Below are 21,816 nucleotides of genomic sequence, written 5' to 3' on the forward strand. Positions count from 1 at the left end.
ACAAGCAGAGGGCCAGATATGGCCCATGGCCTATAGTTGGCCAACCCTTGGCCTAGATAACTGTAAAATCCTTTCTCTGTGTCCAAAACCTGCTACTTAAGGGAGGCTGAAAGAGCAGAGACTTAACAGCACAAGTAAAACAGCTCTGTGAGTTTTTATTGTTTGTAACTTCAGTATGTGTGGCTGACTCAATTGCTAATTCAAATTTAGGACATACTAAGGAGAACAATCAGAGAAGGTAATGGCACCCCACTCCAGTACTCTTGCCTGGAAAATCCCATGGATAGAGGAGCCTGGTAGGCTGTAGTCCATGGGGTCGCTAAGAGTCGGGCATGACTGAGCGACTTCACTTTCACTTTTCACTTTCATGCATTGGAGAAGGAAATGGCAACCCACTCCAGTATTCTTGCCTGGAGAATCCCAGGGATGGAGGAGCCTGGAGGGCTGCCATCTATGGGGTCGCACAGAGTCGGACACAACTGAAGCAACTTAGCAGCAGCAGCAAGGAGAACAATATTGAGCGCAGGAGGTTTGGGTTTGTTGAATTCTTTTTTGGGTAGTTCTGTAATCCACACATTAGGAAGAGGAACTGGAGCTCATTCAAAGGAAAGTAATCAAAATAGGGGATTTGAACCCACATTCAAAGAATGGTGTCTTTGTTCTTCAAGGCAGATTGTAACAACCAGCCTCTTCCATAGAGGTGGTTCAGTGTAGTGGTTCATACCATTGGCTCCAGAAACACTGCCTATGTTCAGATCCCTACTCCATCATCTGTGTCTTGGTAATCTCGAGGACTTTATCCTCTGTAACTGTTTTTGTCTGAAAAATAAAGTTGATAATATACCCACCCCATAAGATGGTTGTGAAGATTAAGTGAGCTGATAGGTGTAAGAGACGTGTGTCTGTCCTAAACACAGTAGGCGCTCCAAAAGTGCTGGCTGTTGTTGTCATTACGCTGCTTATAAATTCAGGTGTCATGCTAGAAACAACATCATCTTCCCTGCCTCTAAGAAGAAGGTCTCAAATTTGACTCAGTCGTTAGCATGGGTAAAAGTGGTTCATCTGTAGTTCTAAGTTACAGAGCAAGTCATTTGTTTTCCGAATGCTTTCATTTTTCAGTGGGAACCTAGATAAGCAGACGGCCCTGGGGAACACGGCCCTGCACTACTGTAGTATGTACAGTAAACCAGAGTGTTTGAAGCTGCTGCTTAGGAGCAAGCCCACTGTGGATGTCGGTAAGTATGGCCAAGTGCCTCTTCACAGCCACGGCGAGGGGCTTCACTGGAGGTGCAGCGGTTAAAACTCCATGCTTCCAATGCAGGGGGCGAAGTTTCCATCCTTGGTTGGGAATTAAGATCCCACATGCTACGCAGTGCAGCCAAAAAATAAAATACATTTTTTTAAAAAGGGAGAAAGAATAACCACTGTAAGAGCATTCAGTCTGCTGCAACTGAGACATGCCCATTCCGTTGTACTCTGAGTCTTGTTCTTTGCCTTTTCAAGATGCATCTTAGATAATCATGCAAATGTATTCCCCCTGTTTCAGTTAATCAGGCTGGAGAGACCGCCCTGGACATAGCAAAGAGACTGAAAGCCACTCAGTGTGAAGACCTGGTAAGCAGAGTGGGAAACGGGTTAGACCCTCTGCCTTAAAAGGGCGTTCTCAGAAACCGAGACTGGGAATTAGAGAAGCATATTTTTTGAGGAGGAGGTGAGGTGGGGGACATAGGCTAAAGAAATTCAGGCCAGCACTAAGGCTAGATTTTAAAACTCAGTGAAGTGATCGATTCTTCATCCACATCTTTTCCGTGCAGTTACAGTGTAGCAGCTAAAAGGCATCTGAGAGGTCTTGTTACCAGCCAGAGGTGTGGATTGAGGTGCTGGGGATATTTTTGTTGTTTGGAGGTTTTTGGGGTGACCTACAAGTTGTCCCAAAGTGCTGCTTTTTCTTCTTTGCCAGGCCATTAGTCTTTCTCTGTAGCTTAATACTAAGTAATTATTTGAGGACTTCCCTAGCAGTCCAGCGGTCAAGACGCCACACTTCCACTGCAGGGGGCCCGGGTGCAGTCCCCGGTTGGGGAACTAAGATTATGCAGGCTGTCCCCAAAAATAAAATGAAATAATAGGGCAAGTAAAGCTCAAAGTGTAATGATCCCCAGCGTGTTCAGTGCCCTGCCCTGCCCATTCTATGTACACACTCACCCCCAGCCCCACTGGTTCTTGCTTAGACCTCTGGGCCTTTACATAGAGCTTGAGTCCCTTACCCACAGAAAAGGGTACGACAGGAAGGTAAGTGATGCTCCCTGGAGTTTCTGCCAAATGTCCAGGCCCTGCAGTTGTCCTTCTTTATTTTTTGTAAGAATCCTTTGAGGAAGTTGAGTCACCCCTGCCCTATTTTATGACTGAGAAAGTGTACCCTGCGTGGAACTGGGGCCATCTGACCTTAGAGGCAGACCTTTCAAACTTTTCTAACTCCAATTTTGCCCTCCAGCCAAGAATTTACAGTTGTAAATTCTTGAGACGCATGTTCATGATGTTAAGAAAACTTTTCATTTTGAAGAGAAGTCATCCAGATTAGAAAGGCTCTGCTTGTAATTCTTGGCAATCCCTCTCAGGTCTGTCCTGTGGCAGTCTGTCCCATTTGTATAATCAGAGTCTTGCCTACATCGCAGCTACTGGTGATTAATCTGAAACCAGGAATGAGGTGGAAGCTACTTGACGTTTATATAATGTCAGGGTGCCTCGCCTTTAAATTAAAACTGCTGTCATTTTCAGCTTTCCCAAGCTAAATCTGGAAAGTTCAATCCACACGTCCACGTGGAATATGAGTGGAATCTTCGACAGGAGGAGATGGATGAGAGCGATGATGACCTGGATGACAAAGTGAGTGGAAATGATGCCCCGGGGTTCCTAGGCGCTGCTCCCGGGTTCTGTCCCCGTGCAGATAAGAGCCATTCTTTGTGAGGCTGATTTTGGCCTCGTAACCTGATTTACCCGTGCGGGACCAGGTGACTCTGCAGCACTGAGGTTCTAAATCTGGAGGTTGCATGGCTGCTGTTGCTGTTACCGGGGGTTGGAAGTGTCTGGAATCGGAGAGGTTGGGCTTAGGCGTGCAGGCCTCAGTCATCAACATTTGTCATTCAGTTGCTCGGTTGTATCCAGCTCTTTGTGACCCCATGGACTGCACCATGCCAGGCTTCCCTGTCCTTCACCATCTCCTGGAGCTTGCTCAAACTCATGCCCACCAAGTCAGTGATGCCATCCAACCATCTCATCCTCTGTCACCCCCTTCTCTTCCTGCCTTCAATCTTTCCCAGCATCAGAGTCTTTTCTAATGAGTTGGCTCTTCGCATCAGGTGGCCAAAGTATTGGAGCTTCAGCATCAGTCCTTCCAATGAATATTCAGGATTGATCTCCTTTAGGATGGACTGGTTGGATCTCCTTGCAGTCCAAGGGACTCTCAAGAGTCTTCTCCAGCACCACAGTTCAAAAGCATTAATTTTTTAAGTTGATGTTAATGAGTCATCAACATTAGCTGGCAGTTACGGCCACAGGCATGAGTGAGGTTCCCTCCCAAGAGGATGCAGAAGGAAAGGGCGGAGGGTAGTGGACAGCTTGGACATCAAACTGCTGAGTGGGAACGAACAGTTAGCGTAGATTACAGACGGGGCCTCACCATCCAAACGCTGGGGAACGTGTCCTGCACAGGGGCAGTATCTGTGGATAAGGTTAAATCTGTGAGATTTCGCGAATTTATGGTTGTTAACAGAAAGGAGGGATGGGGGAAGGGACAGTTAGGGAGTTTGGAATGGACATGTACACGCTGCTGTATTTAAAATTGATTACCAACAAGGACCTACTGTAGAGCACAGGGAACTCTGCTCAGTGTTATGTGACAGCCTGGATGGGAGGGAGTTTAAGGGAGAATGGATACATGTATATATGTGAGTCCCTCTGCTCTTTTCTCAAAACTATCACAAGGTTGTTAATCGAGTATACCCCCACTACAAAATTAAAAGTTGCTTCTGAATACTGTGACCCCTCAAAGGCATGTCCCTAGGGGGACCCCGGTGATGACAGGAGTCAGACGTGAACTTTCTAGATGTTTTGCTTGTGCTGTGTCACGACTCTTTAAGTTTTCGTGTGGCTGACTCCAGATGCGCAGAACACGGGAACCCCACCTGCTCCTGAGCCTGCCCTGCCCGCGTCCCCCCACCCCCTCCCGAGCCTGCCCTGCCCGCGTCCCCCCACCCCCTCCCGAGCCTGCCCTGCCCACATCCCCCGGGCACCCTGATTACCGGCTGACCCCCGCCTGCACTGTTGTTTCGCTTGCCAGCCGAGCCCCATCAAGAAGGAGCGCTCCCCCCGACCGCAGAGCTTCTGCCACTCCTCCAGCATCTCCCCCCAGGACAAGCTCTCACTGCCAGGCTTCAGCACGCCAAGGGACAAGCAACGACTCTCCTACGGCGCCTTCACCAACCAGATCTTCGTCTCCACAAGCACAGACTCACCCACGTCACCGATCGCAGAGGCGCCCCCGCTGCCTCCCAGAAACGCCACGAAAGGTACGAGCCTTGGGAAGGGCCGTGTGACTCCATCCTCAGAGCTGGGAACCTACCCAGCTTTGAGGTCAGAATCGCGGGGTAAGCGTGAGCAGCAGGGCTGTGACGTCAGCACAGCTTGAAATAGGGACCCTGCCCTCTGCTGCATTACAGCCGAGAAATAGTGTTACAGGCATGCCTCATGCCTCGTCTTGTGTGAACCTCACAGCCTCCCATGAGGTCCGTGCTTTTGTGCCCATTGTACAGGAAACAGAGCTAGAGTGACTCACCCAAGGTTGTGCAGCTGGTAAGTGGCGGAGTGGAGGTTGCATCCAGGGTCACAAAACCAGTGCTCTTTCCTGTGTAGTGCGGGGTGGGATTTCCGTTCTTCTTTGAGAAGTTTCTTTCCTACTGACACTAAAATGTAATAACAGTGATAGTTAATACTTACGAAGCTCTTGCTTTATGAGTGGCCCTAAACCCAGAACTTCTTTTTCCACACTCACAGAATGAGGTGCAAAGGACAGTTGGTGGCAATAGGCAGACAGGGGTCTGTGGTTCAAGGAGGCTGAGTCATTGCTCTGAGGTTCTTGGTGATTGGGATCCTCACCCAGGTGCTGTGTGACCCCAACCCACATTCCCGTGCTCTCTGATGAGGAGTGGTTTTTCCGTGAGATGCCAACCGGGGCAGGACTTTACCAGAGGAGGGTTATTGTGCTGGGAGTGACAGTCCACAGACCCCCCTCCTGTTTCTCTAATCCATAGAACACCCTGCCCAGAAAGTCCATGTATTCCCACCTACATGGGGACAAGTTGAGAAGCAGAAATGGTCACATTAAGGAGTCACCCTGCCCAGGGCCGGGGAGCTTCCCAGGTGGCTCAGTAGTAAAAGAATCCACCCGCCAGTGCAGGAGACCCAGATTCGATCCCTGGGTCGGGAAGATCCACTGGAGAAGGAACAGCAACGCACCCCAGTATTCTTGCCTGGGACATCCCGTGGACGGAGGAGCCTGGCAGGCCACAGTCCATGGAATCACAAGGAGTTGGATGCGACTAAGCACCACCCGGGGGAAATCCGAGAGGTACCCAGAGCTGGAGCTTCGGGTCTGGCCTCAGCCAGCAAATCCCAGTGCAGGATTCGCGCTATGTGCTTGGCTTGTGCTCACGCAGGTTCAGGGGCTCCCCGGGCACAATGGCACGCCTGTTGAAGTCACACTGGGGCTATTTTCTAGGGAATGTGAGCTTTATTCAAAACAGTGTTTTTTCAGAGCTTATTCTCCATTGAAATAGTGTTATAAATGGGAGCAGTGTTCTTAGACCCCAAATGGCCTCCGAGATTATAAAATAGCGGAGGAAGTTAAAATAAGACTTGGGCATGAACGGTACCCATCAGAGATAACCCGTGACCAGAGCAGCAACAGCACATGGAAGCCAGAGGCTTATTAACCCGCTGGCGTGGTTCTTAGTCCCACGCATTATGCTGGAACGCACCTTTTACATCACTAGCCGGTCAGGGCACAGGTGTTCTATAAGAAGGCTGTGTTGCCGCTCACTTCTGGGTGACGGTGTTTCCCATCGGGGTAGCAGTCTGCTCAGAGCAGCATTCCTCTCTTCATGCTAAAGAGGACCTAATTGTGCTTATGAAAGAAAAAGTGATCATAACCTCTCAGATCCTCCAGGTCATTGAGAATCTTGGAGAGATCTACAGGAGGAAATGACACCAGAGTCCTAGGAGCCAGGAGGCCCCCTTCACCTCCCTGTACCCCTTTCTGTAATTTTATCTCAAGGGGATGCAGAAACCCATAAAATACACTGACTGAATACCAGAGTATGTATCTGTTGCCACCTTGAATAAATTTCTCATTAGCTCTTCACCAAAGGCCCAGAAGACAAAGACCAGACTTACTTAGTGATCCAGCTGCTGAAACAAGTGCTGAGAGACAGGCACGGCAGCCAGGCTCAGCTGAGGATAGACTGCTCACCCCCCTGCCCCCCGAAAATCCAATATTCGAACGTAGACATCCCTCCCTGCTAAAATCAGGAGTGTTCTTCCAGGCCGTTCACAGCAGGACATCAGATTCCGAGCTGGTGAGACACAAGAAGCCCAGCCCACCCATGACTTGCAGAAGGGATTTGAAACAGGAGATGCTTCCTGTGGTCAGCTTGGCTCACATGCCCTTACATGTAGGAAGGAAAGCGATCGTGTTTGCATGGCGTTCTCAAGTGCTAACCCTGTCCCACCCTGTTCCTTCTGACATTCAGCTCACCTTGCCGAGATTCAGGCTCTTCATCTGAAAAATCAGGATTGGGCTTCTGGCGGGGTCCTTGCTTAGAGCGTGAAGTCATGTTTGCAAAGTGACTGGCACGGCGTGGGCATTGAGTACGTAGCATGGCAGCCTATTTGGTCCTGCTGCAGGTGTTCGGTTCTGCAAGTGTCCTGGGTCCTGGGAAGGGAGCAAAGGGTGGAGCTCGGGCTCCAGTGGACGAGAAGGGTGAGCTGGCCGTCGGGGCAGCTGTGGGTGCCGCTGCAGGTTTGAAGAAAGGCTGAAAGAAGTCTCCCTTCCACTCTCCCCTCCGCTCCTGCAGGGATGCCGTGAGTGAGCCATCCCTGCGTCCCCCGCACAGGTGTGCTCCGTCAGCGCTTGTTGCATGAATAAACAACAGCGGAATCAATGAGAGCACATCCCAGAAGTATGTGGCCAGAGCAAGGAGGGGATACTCAGAAAACTAACCCAGATGTCCTGGGGCCGTGATAGACAGTTGACCTGCTGAATGTGATAGATAGTTGGCCTGCAGAATGTTTATGCCCACAATCAGTTGTGTAAGCCTTTTATACATCATTTCTCTGACTCTCTTTTGAGGTCTGTGGCAACAGAGAGGGGTGGCCAGGGAGGAGACCTGTCCTCCCCGGGGTCTGAAGGTGGCCGACCACCCTCAGAGTGTGAGTCAGGGAGCCTAGGAGATGTCCCCCATCCCACCCCCGCCCCGCCCCAGAGGGACATGATTCATATGCTGATGACTCTTAAGTTTCCTGGGATTTTTTTTTTTTTTTAATCTCATTGGAAGATAGCAACTTGAATGGCTTGATTTTAATACTTCCCAGGGACCATTGTCCTTCATTCCAGTTGAATTTTCTAGGTTTTGGTTGCGGGTGGGCATTGTGAGATGGGAGATTTGGGGGCCTGTTTTTTTTTTTTTTTTCAGTCTCTCTCACTCTTCTTTAAAGCATCACATGTGTCACCTTGCGCTGGCCAAGAACACTTCTGTCACTTCCGCCCTTGGCCGTGGTCACTGGCGCAGGCTGTCCAGCCAGCCTCCTGACTGCCAGGGCATGGAAAGAAGTCCTTGCTGTGTGTCTTGCACAGAAGTATGTATGAGTAAGCGTTCAGGAGCCAACCCTGAGCCCCTTGAGTTTGGCTCTTTTCTCTTAATATTCCCAGAAGGAGGTTGAAGGACACGTGAACAGCTCTCATGTGTTCTGTGATGCTGGGTCCTTCACAGCGTCACTCCGCCGTGTTGGGACCCCACCGGCTCCATGGCTGACCCACCATGGTTTCTCCACACGCTCCCTCCACCACACTCTGCCTCTGTTTCCCCTTCTGAGCGAGGAGGTGTCTGTAGCTTCTTCCTTGTACACACACAGTTCTTCTCTAAGTAAAGTTACTACATCTTTACCTATGTTTTGAGTGATGTAATCTCTCCTCTCTCTCAGGCTCTGTACTGTGAAAACTGTTCAGTTCATTCGCTCAGTCATGTCCGACTCTTTGCATCCCTGTGAACCGCAGCACACCAGGCCTCCCCGTCCATCACCAACTCCCTGAGTTTACCCAAACTCATGTCCATTGAGTCGGTGATGCCATCCAACCATCTCATCCTCTGTCGTCCCCTTCTCTTCCTGCCCTCAATCTTTCCCAGCATCAGGGTCTTTTCAAATGAGTCAGCTCTTTGCATCAGGTGGCCAAAGTATTGGAGTTTCAGCTTAAACATCAGTCCTTCCAATGAACGCTCAGGACTGATCTCCTTTAGGATGGACTGGTTGGATCTCCTTGCAGTCCAAGGGACTCTCAAGAGTCTTCTCTAACATCACAGTTCAAATGCATCAATTCTTCCACACTCAGCTTTCTTTATAGTTCAGTTCTCACATCCATACGTGACTACTGGAAAAACCATAGCCTTGACTAGATGGACCTTTGTTGGCAAAGTAATGTCTCTGCTTTTTAATATGCTGTCTAGGTTGGTCATAGCTTTCCTTCCAAGGAGTAAGCATCTTTTAATTTCATGGCTGCAATCACCATCTGCCGTGATTTTGGAGCCCCAAAATATAAAGTCTGTCACTGTTTCCACTGTTTCCCCATCTATTTGCCATGAAGTGATGGGACCAGATGCCATGATCTTCGTTTTCTGAATGTTGAGCTTTAAGCCAACTTTTTCACTCTCCTCTTTCACTTTCATCAAGAGGCTTTTTAGTTCTTCTTCACTTTGTCCCATAAGGGTGGTGTCATCTACATATCTGAGGTTATTGATATTTCTCCCGGCAATCCTGATTCCAGCTTGTGCTGCTTCCAGCCCAGCGTTTCTCATGATGTACTCTGCATAATAAGTTAAATAAGCAGGTTGACAATATACAGCCTTGACGTACTCCTTTTCCTATTTGGAACCAGTCTGTGGTTCCATGTCCAGTGAAAACCATTAGACAATGCTAAATTTAAAAAGAAGAAAATGCTAAATTTTTCATTCATGTTGTCCAGAGTTGTCTGTATAACTCTGGCATTAGCTCCTGTCATTAACACTTAATATGGCATGTTAGAATATATATATTATACTTCTACAGACAGTTTTCTGCCCCAAACTGTCAGGTTAATTTTTAAAGTAATCTTCTGGGTTTTTCTTTAAATTGAAATCAGAGGTGTACCTTTGGTTTCCCAGCATGGGAGGCCTCTGGGTCCTCTGTTTTATTAAGAACCAAAGGTACAAGGGCTTCCCTGATAGCTCAGTTGGTAAAGAATCCGCCTGTCATGGAGGAGCAACCCCAGCTTGATTCCTGGATCGGGAAGATCCCCTGGAGAAGGGATAGGCTACTCATTCCAGTATCCTTGGGCTTCCCTTGTGGCTCAGCTGGTAAAGAATCCACCTGCAATGCAGGAGACCTGGGTTCGATCCCTGGGTAGGGAAGATCCCTCAGAGAAAGGAAGGGCTACCCACTCCAGTATTCTGGCCTAGAGAATTCCATGGACTGTATAGTCCATGGGTTCACGAAGAGTCGGACACGACTGAGCGACTTTCACTTTCCTTTCAAAGATGCAAGGACACTGAAGAAGGATCCTCCCGACTTATACCGTGAATTATGTCCATAGGCTGTGCCCAGAACGTGCCAGGTGCTAAGAGAGAGAAGGACAGCGTGGCCCTTGCCCTGAAGACGTTTCCAGCCTAGGAATGCGGAGACAGTGCGGGTCTGATGCTGGGTAGAGAGTGTGCAGCACCAGTCAGCCTGTGTGTGCAGAAATATTCATAGCCACAGTTGCTCCAGGGCAAAGGAGGGTTAGAGCAGGCTTCTGGATAAGATTACACTGGAGATGAGCCTTGATAGATGCTGAGGTGGAGGGATCATAGCTTCTGAGATGTACAGCATCGTCAGGCTCGTGAGCTTCCCAAGCTTTGGCCACGTGTCGCACTCTGTGAGGGGCCTCCCCAAGCTGATGACCAGGAGATGCTCTCAGCAGCACAGTTCAAGGGGTGTCCAGTGAGGCTGCTCGAGTTGAAGGCATGGGAAGAGTGTCCAACAGATGAGTGACCCAAGAGGCTGTTAGCAATGCAGGACCACAGCCCAGCCACGCGAACCCCCAGTAAGAGCTGCGGTACACCCTGCCTCCTCGTAGAAAGACTTTCTAATAATGTAACCTCAGTGTTATTTATAGCACCTTTTTAAGCCTAGACCCATATTTTTAAGAAAAGTGTTGGTGGATAATTTGACATAATAGCCGATATTAGTGGGCACTGTGGTTTAGGGTGTTTTCTGCCTATTCCCACAGGCCCCGGCAGAGTTCAGGGGAGGAACTTGGCTGCCCAAGTCCCTCCCCTCCCCACCTGTTAATCGTGCCTCCCTTTTGAATATGTTTGATGCTGTGTCTACTCTTTCCTATTCTCTTTTGTTTTAGCTTTCTTTCTTTTTTAATATATATTTTATTTATTTATTTGGCTGCACTGGGTCTTAATTGTGGCGTGTGGGATCTAGTTCCCTGACCAGGGATCGAACCCAGGCCTCCTGCACTGGGAGTGTGGAGTCTTAGCCACTGGACCACCAGGGGAAGTCCCTGTTTTAGCTTTCTTTACCCAGCAAGAATTGCTTCTTTCCTGACTGAGCCAGTCCTCAGGTTTATTTCACTTGAAACATCATTTTCAGTGCCTAAAGACAAGTTACTCATTTCGGACATCTTTTGAGCTCTTTTAAAACTTAAAAAAATTGTGTCTGCTTCCGTGGGGTCTGATACAATGTTTTTCGCCTTTCTTTAACTCATGACCTACCAGTCAGAAGATTCAGTGGCACCTTCCTTTCTGTGGCTTCTGTTCCAGAACGGTAGGTGGGTCTGGGTGTGTGTAAAATTTTTTGTGAAGGTAGATTACAGTACTGAATGTTTCTCTTTGAACTTCTCTCACTAGGTCCCCTCTCCCCCTGGTTTCTGCTCTGTCTCCCTAAGGGAGACATTCTATCTTCCTTAAGGATCACTAGCCTTAAAACAAGAGAAGTAGCAGTTTATTCATCCATTTATTCGACACTGCATTATTAAATTCAGCTTACCAGGCCAAAGAAAAGCCTAACCTCGATAGAACCTGCAGCGTGGTGGGGAGGGAGGCCGTGACAAGTAAGCAGAAAAGGAATAATTAGAGACTGCGGCAGCTGACGCGAAGAAAGTGAGGCAAGGCTGTGTTGACGTGATGAAGGGAACACGAACCCCTACATTTTTAACATGATGATTCAGAAACCTTGACTTTGCTTGGTTTGTGGTTGGTTGCAGGACTGCTCTGGTTTGCTGTCTGCTAAAATCACGTTTACAGACCGCTCTGCCCAGAGACATCGCCCCATTGGCCGTCTGTGTTTCCAGGCAGGATTTGGAACCCATTGAATGGCCTTTCAGATGCGGTACATCGAGCAGTCCCAAGGTGGCGCTAAAGACGAACCTGCCGGAGAATCTCACCATTGTCTATTATCTATTCTCCTATTTCCAAGAGGAAAGTTACACTTCTTAGTACCGAGCTTTGTTGTTGCCGTTTGCATCAACGTGTGCCAAGCCCAGAAAATGCTGGCCTGGCTTTTAGGACAGGGCGAGCCCTCGCCAGCCCCAGAGACCTGCATCATGGTCCAGCCCAGCTCCTCTCGGCTACCTAACCTTTATCACACCATTCCCAGCTCCACTTTCCTGGCTGCAAAATGGGGCCAGGAATACCTGACCCCAGGCTTCCCAGGTGGCTCAGTGGTAAAGAATCCACTTGTCAGTGCAGGAAACGCGAGTTCAATCCCGGGATTGGGAAGATCCCCTGGAGAAGGAAATGGCGACACCAGTATTCTTGCCTGGAGAGTCCCAAGGACAGAGGAGCCTGGTGGGCTACAGTCCATGGGGTCGCAAAAGAGTCAGATACAACTTAGCAACAAGAACAATACCTGACCCACATGCCTCACAGAGTTGTTATGAAAATTGAGGGGAACACCATGTAGGAACATATTTCAAAAACTAAGAAGCCCTATGCAAACACAAGGCTAAAGTAACAATGCCTTTATTGTTGCAAAAATAAAATCGTTTCTGAAAGGGCAGTGACTGGTGTCATAATTAGGCATTGCTCTGGGGTAACAGGCTTCCATCACATATCTGTCAGTAGGACTGAGAATGAATGCTACAGCCAGGGCCATCTCATCCTAAAGCAAATGACTGTCTTCCTGAGCTGAGCAGTATTTACTTCAAGACAAGACTATCTCTTAGAAACAGGGGTTTAAGTCTGTGTTGGTACTGACCATAATTGATCATGGGATACAGCAGAGCTTGTTTTCCAAGGAAGGAGGCCAGCAGTAATTAAGCTTCTCTTTTAATACACAGAATGTAGAAGGCTCTTTTGGAGCCTTTCTGGGGCACCAGGTACCCACCCTCCTGCCTTAAACATTTGGGGTGGCAGTGTCCCTAGCTTTTTTCATTTCTTCCTTTTCTTCTTCTTTCAATGTTTGCGGAAACTGTTGTCTAGTTAAATCATATATCTGTTAATAATCATGACGAGAGGTTTGTCAAGGTGCCCAGCGTCACCCAGGTCCCCAGGCACACACCAGCCACTTCAGTGTCACTTGAAATAAGTTTAACAGCATATATACTTAAAACTCCCTTTTTTTTTTCTAAAAACATTAGAAATGGTAGTAATGGTTTGTGTGTGTGTGTGTGTGTGTAATATTAGTATCATTATTGCTATCCTGTCATTACCTCTAGAGAAAATAGAATCTTTTAAAAAACTTATTGACTCAAGAGGGAGGGGATATATGCATACATATAGGTGATTCATATTGTTGTACAGCAGAAACTAACACAACATTGTGAAACAATTATACTCCAATTTAAAAAATAAAATTAGGGTGTTTAAAAAAATTTTTTTAAACCTTTAGAAATTAATGAAGCTTATATAATGCATTCAGGCTTCCAGTATAATAGATGGTTTATGATTTCTGGGTCTTCCCTGGTGGCTCAGATGATAAAGAATCTGCCTGCAGTGAAGGAGACCTGAGTTCAATCCCTGGGTCAGGAAGATCCCTTGGAGAAAGAAATGGCAACCCACTCCAGTATTCTTGCCTGGAGAATCCCATGGACAGAGGAGCCTTGGCGGGCTACAGTCCACAGAGTTGCAGAGGACACAACTGAGTGAATAACACTTTCACCTTTGTGATTTCTAGAACAGGTCAGAATTGGAGGGGGAAAAAATGTTTTTGAACTTCCCTTCTTTCTAAGTAACCCTTTACATTAGAGCCTTTATTTATAAAAGTCATCAGAAAAGAGAAAAAAAACTTCTGGCAAAGTTTGCTGACTAGAGGAAAGAGTTGCAGTGCCGAGAAAACCCTGGTCTGAGGCCGCTTGGAGGTTGCGTCTGCTCTTTGCTCTCCTCTCCGTTGAGGCTCCTGGCAGTGCTGGGTGTCTTCCCCAGCACAGGTTTCGCAGTGGTTCCAGGGCACTTATTGGTGTGAAATGTGTGTTTTTCCCATTGCACCCAAATGAGGTTGTCAACCCAGGAGCATTCCATGTTGACTGACATTTTGTTTCTTAACAGCACGCATTCTCCTTTTTAATTTTTTTTACCAGCAATTTTTTAAAACCCTTTTTGTGGGTTACCGGGTGGATGGACTGGGCCGTCCCCAGCCTCCTGCTTCCGTCTCCCTGTGTCATAACCCATTCTGTGCTCGGGAGTAACCGCATATGGGCTGTTCTGTCTGCGAGACCGGGATTAACCTTCCTGCCCCGTTCGATTCCTTTCCAGGTCCACCTGGCCCACCTTCAACACTCCCTCTAAGCACCCAGACCTCTAGTGGCAGCTCCACCCTGTCCAAGAAGCGGCCTCCTCCCCCACCACCCGGACACAAGAGAACCCTGTCTGACCCTCCCAGCCCACTACCTCACGGGCCCCCAAACAAAGGCGCAGTTCCTTGGGGTAAGTCATCCTCAAGTCAGGGCCCACGCTGCCCGGGGTCGGGCCGCACACGGGGCTCGGGGGGCAGTGGGCACTTGGCATGCTCAGCAGACGGAGGAGACCACACCCATGCTGGGCCAGGGCTTAGACACGCGTTATTGCGCAGCCTCTGATGACCAAGAAACGTTTGGGAAAATATTTCTATCACCACTTAGAAAGCTTAATAATGATAAGGTGCTGAGCGTTTCTTGAGCACCAGACACCCACCAGGGCCTCTGTGGTCAGGCTCGTGTCTCTCCCAGCCCCCTTTCCCCTGCTCTCAGCCTCACTGATCTGCTTTCACTTCTGGGTCCTCCAGGCTCTTTGCCTCCTGGGGCCGCCTCCTCCCTGCAGCTCTGTTGTGGGCTTGAAAGCCTGGCTCCCTTTCGTCTGTCTGTTCTAAGGGAGCCCCCATCCCCCTGTTTCCCTCCAGGCCCCGGATCTCCGCTGACACAAGAATGTTTTGTTTGTGTTTGGTGTTTTGGTCTCCATGAGAGCAGGGCCCTTGTCTGTCTTGTTCTCTTCTGTGTTCACGGAGCCTAGAATCGAGCCAGGATGCAGTAGGTGCTCAGTAATCGCTGGAGAATAAAGAAACCCACCCAGAGTCCGTCAGCAGTTTACCATCTCTGTGACAGCTGGTGGCGGATAGCACATTTCCATCCACGAGGAGCGCTGTTTCCAGCTCCATCTGCCTTTTTAGTATGTCAGCCTGCCACCAACTTGGGTCAAGAGCCAGGGGTCCCCTGGGGCCCTGGCTCTGCTGGTTTACAGGTCCCCCCTTCCCCTCCCAGCGTGCCGCCTTGTGGCTTGTTTTTTGTTTGTCATTGCAACCGATAGGGAACTCAGCTGAATGCTTTTAAAGGCATTGGTGATTTGGGAGTTAGTCTCCAAGTTGTGTTCAACTCTTTGTGACCCCATGGGCTGTAGCCCACCAGGCTCCTCTGTCCATGGAATTTTCCAGGCAAGAATACTGGAGTGGGTTGCCATTTCCTCCTCAGGGGATCTTTCCAACCCAGGGATCAAACCCAGGTCTCCCGCATTACAGGTGGTCTCGTTACCTACTGAACCCCCAGGAAAGGCCATCATTAAAGGCATTAGGTGTTCGAACTTGGGGAGCTTTGGGGAACAGCCATGCTGCCATCTGCAGACTGGCACACGCTTGAGCCACATGTGGCTTGGAGTGCCGCAGCGCGGGTGGGCTGTCTGCTCAGCCTTCCACTCTGCTCGCTTCATGCCTGGGTTTGGGCCTCTGCACACACGCGCTCCAGGTTGGAGATGAGTGGGAAAGCGTGTGCAGTGTGCCCTTCACCACCATGCTGCCCTGTGAGCAAATGCTGTGGAAATGCTGGACCGGGGCGTCCAGCTGCATGGGGAGGCTTCTCGGGGACTTCGCAGCGAGTGTTGAGTAATCAGTTCTCAGTGAGACGAGCCGGGGGAGCCTTGGAGGGCACAGCCCAGGCACCCATCAGCTCCACACAGGTCCCTGAGGCTGACCGAGACCCCACCCAAGGCCTTCGGGAGTCCCCAGGGTTCGTGCAAAAGGACTTTGCCCCAGACAGCGTCCCACTGATGGTCACAAGTTTCCTGCAAGTGTTCCTACCACGAATCTCTGATTAACCTTCTTTGCGAATCTCATTAAGCTTCGATCCTGTTGTTCCTTCAGGTTTTCTTTTATTTCTCCGTGAAGTTTATCATGCCTTGCTCCATTGGTCTGCAGCTCAAATTTACCACATTTCTGTTTTCTAGCTGAAGAATCATCTCTTTCTTAGGTTCCTTCCACCTGACTGAGCAGCGGGACTCGCAGCTGCCGTTCATCTTGTTTGGTTTTGGTGGTTTTGTTGGGGACGAGGGTCATTTTTCACTAGGAAGCAAGGTTCCCCCTTTATGAGACAGAGTCAGTGTCCTGGACGGTCAGCGGGAGCCTTTGAGCTTTGAACACTTTGGGCCACGAGCAGTCGTCTGCCCTCCCCACCCACCACCACCAGCCAGAGCCACTCGCCTACCACCCACCTCCAGGCACAAAGGCAGAACCTGTCCGTGCAAAAGTGACGACTGTCCACGTCGCAGACAACCCCAGGTGGTCATTCCGTGACTGTCGGGCTGGCTCTTTGAGGTGGTTGGTGTGCACGTAGGGGAGACCTTCTTGCAGACACATGTGGGCTCAGGTCAGTGACAGGCCTCTCGCCACGCACGCTGAAGCGACTTTTAACTCTAGCCCACCACATGCTTTATGTTGTCGTCCCCACAGGTTTTCTCTCTGCCTGTCTCCCGCTGACGCCGTGGTCTAGAAGCTGAAGGCAGGGGCCAGACTCTTGTTAATAAAGCACATGGGGTGTCAGATTCCCAGTGCCCGCAGTCTCCCCCCAGGAACCCATCTTTCAGTGCTCTTTGTTGTTGTTGTAATTCAGTCGTGTCTGACTCAGTGACCCCATGGACTGCAGCACGCCAGGCTTCCCTGTCCTTCCCTATCTCCCGGAGTTCACTCAAACTCATGTCCATTGAGTCGGTGATGCCCCAACCATCTCACAGTTGGAAAGCATCAATAACCAGCGTGCTTATGTTCCCCTAAAGTCCCCTTCTCCTCCCAGCCCCCGAGGGTGAGGGCTTCTGGGCTGTCCGAGGGCTAGGGGCTGGTGGGCATGAGGAGTGGGTAGCACAGCCCCTGAGCCCTCGCCAGGCCCCACCTGCCCACCCTCTGCCCCTTCTGGCGTAGGGATTATTACAGAGTGGTTCTGTTTACTGCTCTGCCTTTCTTAGCACGGTATGAACGCTTTATGAAGGCACGAGCTTTTTCTGTCTCTGGAGCTCCAGTGTGGACCTGTGTCACACTGCCTGTGTTCTGATCCGTCTCTACCACCTGTAGCCCTGTGGCTTTCAGCAGTTATATTTGGTTCATTTCCTACCTCAGTTTCTCCAGCTGTAAATCGGGGCTAGTTAATAGCCCTCATTGGATTCTTTGCCACAGTTTCACAGAGTAGGCCATGGGGAGCTTGACTGTAAGGACACAGATTCAGAAAGGTTCAGTGCGCGGCCCAGGCCCTCTCAGCTGGTAAGAGGGGATCCCCTGTGGCTGGGAGAGCCCGTGGCCCTCACCCCCTCGGTACTCTGCTAAGTTCTGCTCGTAACGGCTCGATGATCCCTGTGGCCATTCTCCTGTCTCAGCAGTTGTTCCTTTACCTGTGAATGGAGTTAGGGAGAAGGTGCCCTAGCAGGTGGGCACCTTCCACCAGGCTGTTCCGCCCCGTCCCTGCAGCATGGAGCCCTGATCTTTGGGGAGGTGCCCTGGGCTCTCTCCCCACTAGATCCACAGCATCCAGAGTACCCAGGTAGCCCAGACGTCACGTGACTGCAGTCCCGCCACAGTGATGAGTTCAGCCATCACCGGGGAGATGGTGAAGGCAGGATTTTGATCAGAAGACAGCCACGCCTGTGGGCAGAATCAGGTTTTTGCAGGGACTGTTGATTTCTAAGGTGGCTTGTCGTTAAACTCACCTTCGGAGATAAAATAAGTTGCTTATAACCTACTCTCTAAAAGACCAACGCATTTTAACACAAAAATTAGTAAGGAAATGAGGACAAAGGGAAAATAAAGGTAGCAAAGTAAAATGACGTCCAGGAGTGTGGTGTCTTCACTAAAGGCATATAGCACAGGGTCACATGCAGAAGCTGAAAATAGACCAAGGATTTGACACTGAGGTTCTTACAGGCGAGACCACAGAAGACAGCGCAGCCAGTTATCCAGTTGATGGTGGCCATAATATTAAACCTCTTCTTGAACTTGAGATCCTTGTAATTGCTACCTGCGATCAGCCTCCCCTGGGACCGCTGTCCAGTATTCACAGAAGTGTTTACAGGGCCACAACCCGGGGAACCGTAACGTGAACTGAGTGAACTTGCCAGAAGCCCGAGTTCTGATCCTCCAGTTCTTGCCTAAGTGACCTCTGGGAATTACTTTAATTAATTCCTTGTCTTTGTCTTCCAGGACTTAAAAAGTTCTATACACTTGCTTTTTTGTCCCCTACTTCCCAGGCCCCCATCCTCCCCAAGCTTCCTTTTTTTTTTAATGGAGAATAGATAATGGATAGATAATGAATGAAAAGCTATACCAAAAATTGATTCACTTCTCCTATCTCAAGGCCAGAACTTCCAGGTGATAGAGTCAGTATTTGAAATGCCTGATCTGAGGCGCCCACATCTACTTATTGGAAGTAGCATTGACTTGTAAAAGAGCCTTTGGGCAGATACGTCCTGATTCTTTCTTTTTCTTAGATTTCCCAATATCGTCTCAAGTCAGCTGCCCCTGCCACCCAACCCCATTTTACATGCAGTTCTAGAAATAATAATGGCTACTACCATGTATAATTATTTGCCAGGTATCAGGTCCTGTACATTTGTTCATACATTATTGTATTAAGTCATCGTTTGTTGTTCATTCACTCAGTTGTGTCCGACTCCTTGCGACCCCATAAATAGCAGCATACCGGGCTTCCCTGTCCTTCACTATCTCCAGGAGTTTGCTCAAACTCATGTCCATTGAGTCAGTGACGCCATCCAACCATCTCATCCTCTGTTACCCTCTTCTCCTCCTGCCTTCAATCTTTTCTAATCTTTTCCAGTGAGTCGGCTCTTTGCCTCAGGTGGCCAAAGTCCTTCCAATGAATATTCAGGATTAATTTCCTTTAGGATTTACTGGAGAGTCCCTTGGACAGCAAGGAGATCAAACCAGTCAATCCTAATTAAGGCATGATAACTGTCCTATAAAATAGGGCCTGTCATTGTCCTGGGTTAACTGATGAGATCGAAGCACAGTCTAGTGACTTGCCTAAGATCACAGGTCCAGTAACTTCAGAGCTGGGATCGGAACCAATTTCTGACTCCGAGGCTCATACAAGTGTCCACTCTTCCAGAAGACTCCTGGAGCCCGTGTGCCAGGCCCTGCTGGGCAGCGCCTCCTCTCATTCCACACTCTTGGCCCACAGCTGCCGAGCCATACCAAGGGACCTCGAGTCTCGGCCACAGAATTTGTTGTTGCTTGTTTGTTTACTTCTGGCTGTGCTGTGTGAGCTTTATCTCGTTGCGGTGAGTGGGGGCTGCTCTCTAGTTGTGGTGTGCAGTCTCCTCGTTGCAGTGGCTTCTCTCGTCACAGAGCACAGGCTGTGGGGCGCAAGGGCTTCAGTAGTTGCGGTTCGAAAGCTTAGTTGCCCAGAGGCATGTGGGATCTTCCCGGCCCAGGGGTAGAACCCATTGTCCCCTGCATTAACAGGCAGATTCTCACCACTGAACCAGCAGGGACATCCTTGGCCACAGCTTCTTAAATTGTCTGCCCCTCGTCTTGTCTGCCACCGTCCCTTCCTGCACATCTGTGTGTGCAGCACAGTCCTTCCCAGATGGCACAGAGAGAGGAAAAGGATTGAGCTGCTTCCACGCTCATGCTCCTCCCCCTCCCTCCAACCTTGCTCTCCTGTTTTTGGAAATTTTGCTAAGCCACATTTCTTTTCCCAGGCATGGCAGGTGGCCTTTGCCTGGCTCTGAGAAAGGCAGGATTCCTGTCTGCCCAACCTCAGATGCCTTGCCCAGGCCCACCCTCACCCCCAAGGAGTGGGAGAAGCCAGACTGGGGGCAGGGAAGTGGTGGCAGCGGCTCTGTGGGCTGCAGTTTCCTTCAGCAGCACCCGGAGGCGGCTCTGGGCAGACACCGGGCTGGAGAGCAGGACCACGGAGCCGGACAAGGCAGAGCCCCTGTCAGCAAAGCGCTCACCTGTTGAAGAAGTAAATCATCACCATTTTCATTACATCGCATCAGAGAGCTCGGAACAGCGATCCCCCTTCGTGTCTCGCCCCTGTGATGTGCACCACCCTCCATGGTTTCTCCCCCGTGATGCTCACGCCGTCTAGTAGAGTAGTAACTGTTATCCCTCTTTCGTACAGGCGGGAACTGAGACTCGGTAGGAAAAGCAGTGTCATCAGAACTCATGCCCGCTGGGCAGGGGCTACACCTGGACTCCAGAGCCAGGCTTGTCTGGCTCTAGAATCTGCACCCTGACCGTCCTCTGTGATTAACGGTTGTAGGCTCGCCCGGGAGATGAAGGGACTGAGTCCGACTTTCGAGAGACTCCTTTCTAAGGTGGCAGAGGAATTTACCACAAGTGGGAGGGGACAGGTGTTGCAGAGAGTGGGAACACAGGCGCCAAGGTCACAGAGGCGTAAAAACACGTAGCATCTTTGGAAGGTGGCCGGAGGAGAGGGTGAAGTGAGGATGCCGGCCGTTTGAGCTGCGGTGTCACGCCCCAGCCCCTGATGTGTTGGCTTGTCTGTGAGACAGCGGAGTGGGTGGCCCCGAGCAGAGCGGGGGCTCCTGCAGCCCTGGTGGTCTCGTGCTCATGCATAATAGGGTGAGAACCACTGGTTTGGGGTGTTTTCTACCTGCAGCAGGAATGAGCAGATGCAGCAGCATATTCCCCTTGTCTAGAACTTTCTTTGACATTTTGATTGTTACGACCCATTTAAGTCTGAAAGTGTGAGATGTGAGCACCACACTGAAAAGAAACGCTTGCCTTAAAGGAGGTCTCAGCTCTGAGGATGCCATGAGAGGCTGCTTAGGAAGACCTTCAGGGTTAAGCTGCAGACTCGTGGAAATAGACTGGTGGTTAGAAGGAGTGTCTCATTAAACCAGATCTGTATTTGGAAGCCTGGCCCTATTCTTCATGCGTCGATGTCCTGGTGTTACAGCCCCATCCAGGAGGTTCCATCTGAGCACTTAACCAGCCTCTCCTTCTGTAGGTTATGGGGCTGGGAGGGGCAGGGGTAGGGGTTCATTGCAGACCCTGGAGGAGGGCTGCCTGGCTTCGCATCCCAGCTCTGACCCTTACCAGCTGCTTGACCCTGGCCTCTGCTTTACTTCTTTGTTTCTTATGTAAACCGGAAGGCAAATGCTATGTCTGGGCTTCCCCACTGACTCAGGGGGTAAAGAATCCACCTGCAGTGCAGGAGACACGAGTTCAGTCCCTGGGAACATCCCCTGGAGGAGGAATGGCAACCCACTCCAGTATTCTTGCCAGAAAAATCCCATGGACAGAGGAGCCTGGTGGGCTACAGTCCATGGGGTTGCAGAGAGTTGAACATGACTGAGCACACCCACACAATAATATGTATCTCATAGATGTAATGACTGTGAGGTACTTAACACAGTACCTCACTGGTAGTCAGTGCTGAGTACACAGCAGTTGCTATTATTAACGTGGCTCTCAGGGCATCTCCAAGGAGTAATGAAACTTGAGTGCGTTTGTGTGTGGGACCTCTTGCAGCCCTGTGACCTGCAGCTGTTCGTCCATTTAATCCTGTCTTCCCCTAGGTAACGACGTGGGTCCGTCATCGTCCAGTAAGACCACGAACAAGTTCGAGGGCCTGTCCCAGCAGTCGAGGTGAGCCATCTCTGCGTGGACTCCCCTGAGGGGCCGCTTAGGGTCGCCGTGGACAGTTATACAAGTGGGCTTTGGGGGCCGTCTGCTTAAGGCCATCTGCCCACCAGCTGATGCTGACCGTGATGGGAACCGGAAAGCCTCCATCTCTTTGCATGGCCCCCCTCG

The 21,816-nt window shown here is 50.0% G+C and overlaps 1 protein-coding gene across 4 annotated transcripts in view; it reads left to right on the forward strand.

The window, feature by feature from the left end:
* The window catches only part of ASAP1 (ArfGAP with SH3 domain, ankyrin repeat and PH domain 1), a 339,237-nt gene that overhangs the window by 302,507 nt on the left and 14,914 nt on the right, over positions 1–21,816 (forward strand). For 3 of the 4 annotated variants that reach the window (XM_061438581.1, XM_061438584.1, XM_061438582.1), the window contains 6 exons: positions 1,120–1,235; positions 1,547–1,614; positions 2,776–2,883; positions 4,337–4,565; positions 14,043–14,213; positions 21,582–21,651. In XM_061438581.1, coding sequence (XP_061294565.1) covers positions 1,120–1,235; positions 1,547–1,614; positions 2,776–2,883; positions 4,337–4,565; positions 14,043–14,213; positions 21,582–21,651 — 762 coding nt within the window. The remainder of the gene's footprint in view (positions 1–1,119; positions 1,236–1,546; positions 1,615–2,775; positions 2,884–4,336; positions 4,566–14,042; positions 14,214–21,581; positions 21,652–21,816) is intronic. The other variant, XM_061438583.1, reaches the window with a different exon arrangement.

The sequence above is a fragment of the Bos javanicus genome, chromosome 14 (genome assembly GCF_032452875.1).
Source record: "Bos javanicus breed banteng chromosome 14, ARS-OSU_banteng_1.0, whole genome shotgun sequence".
In the NCBI taxonomy this organism is placed as follows: domain Eukaryota; kingdom Metazoa; phylum Chordata; class Mammalia; order Artiodactyla; family Bovidae; genus Bos; species Bos javanicus.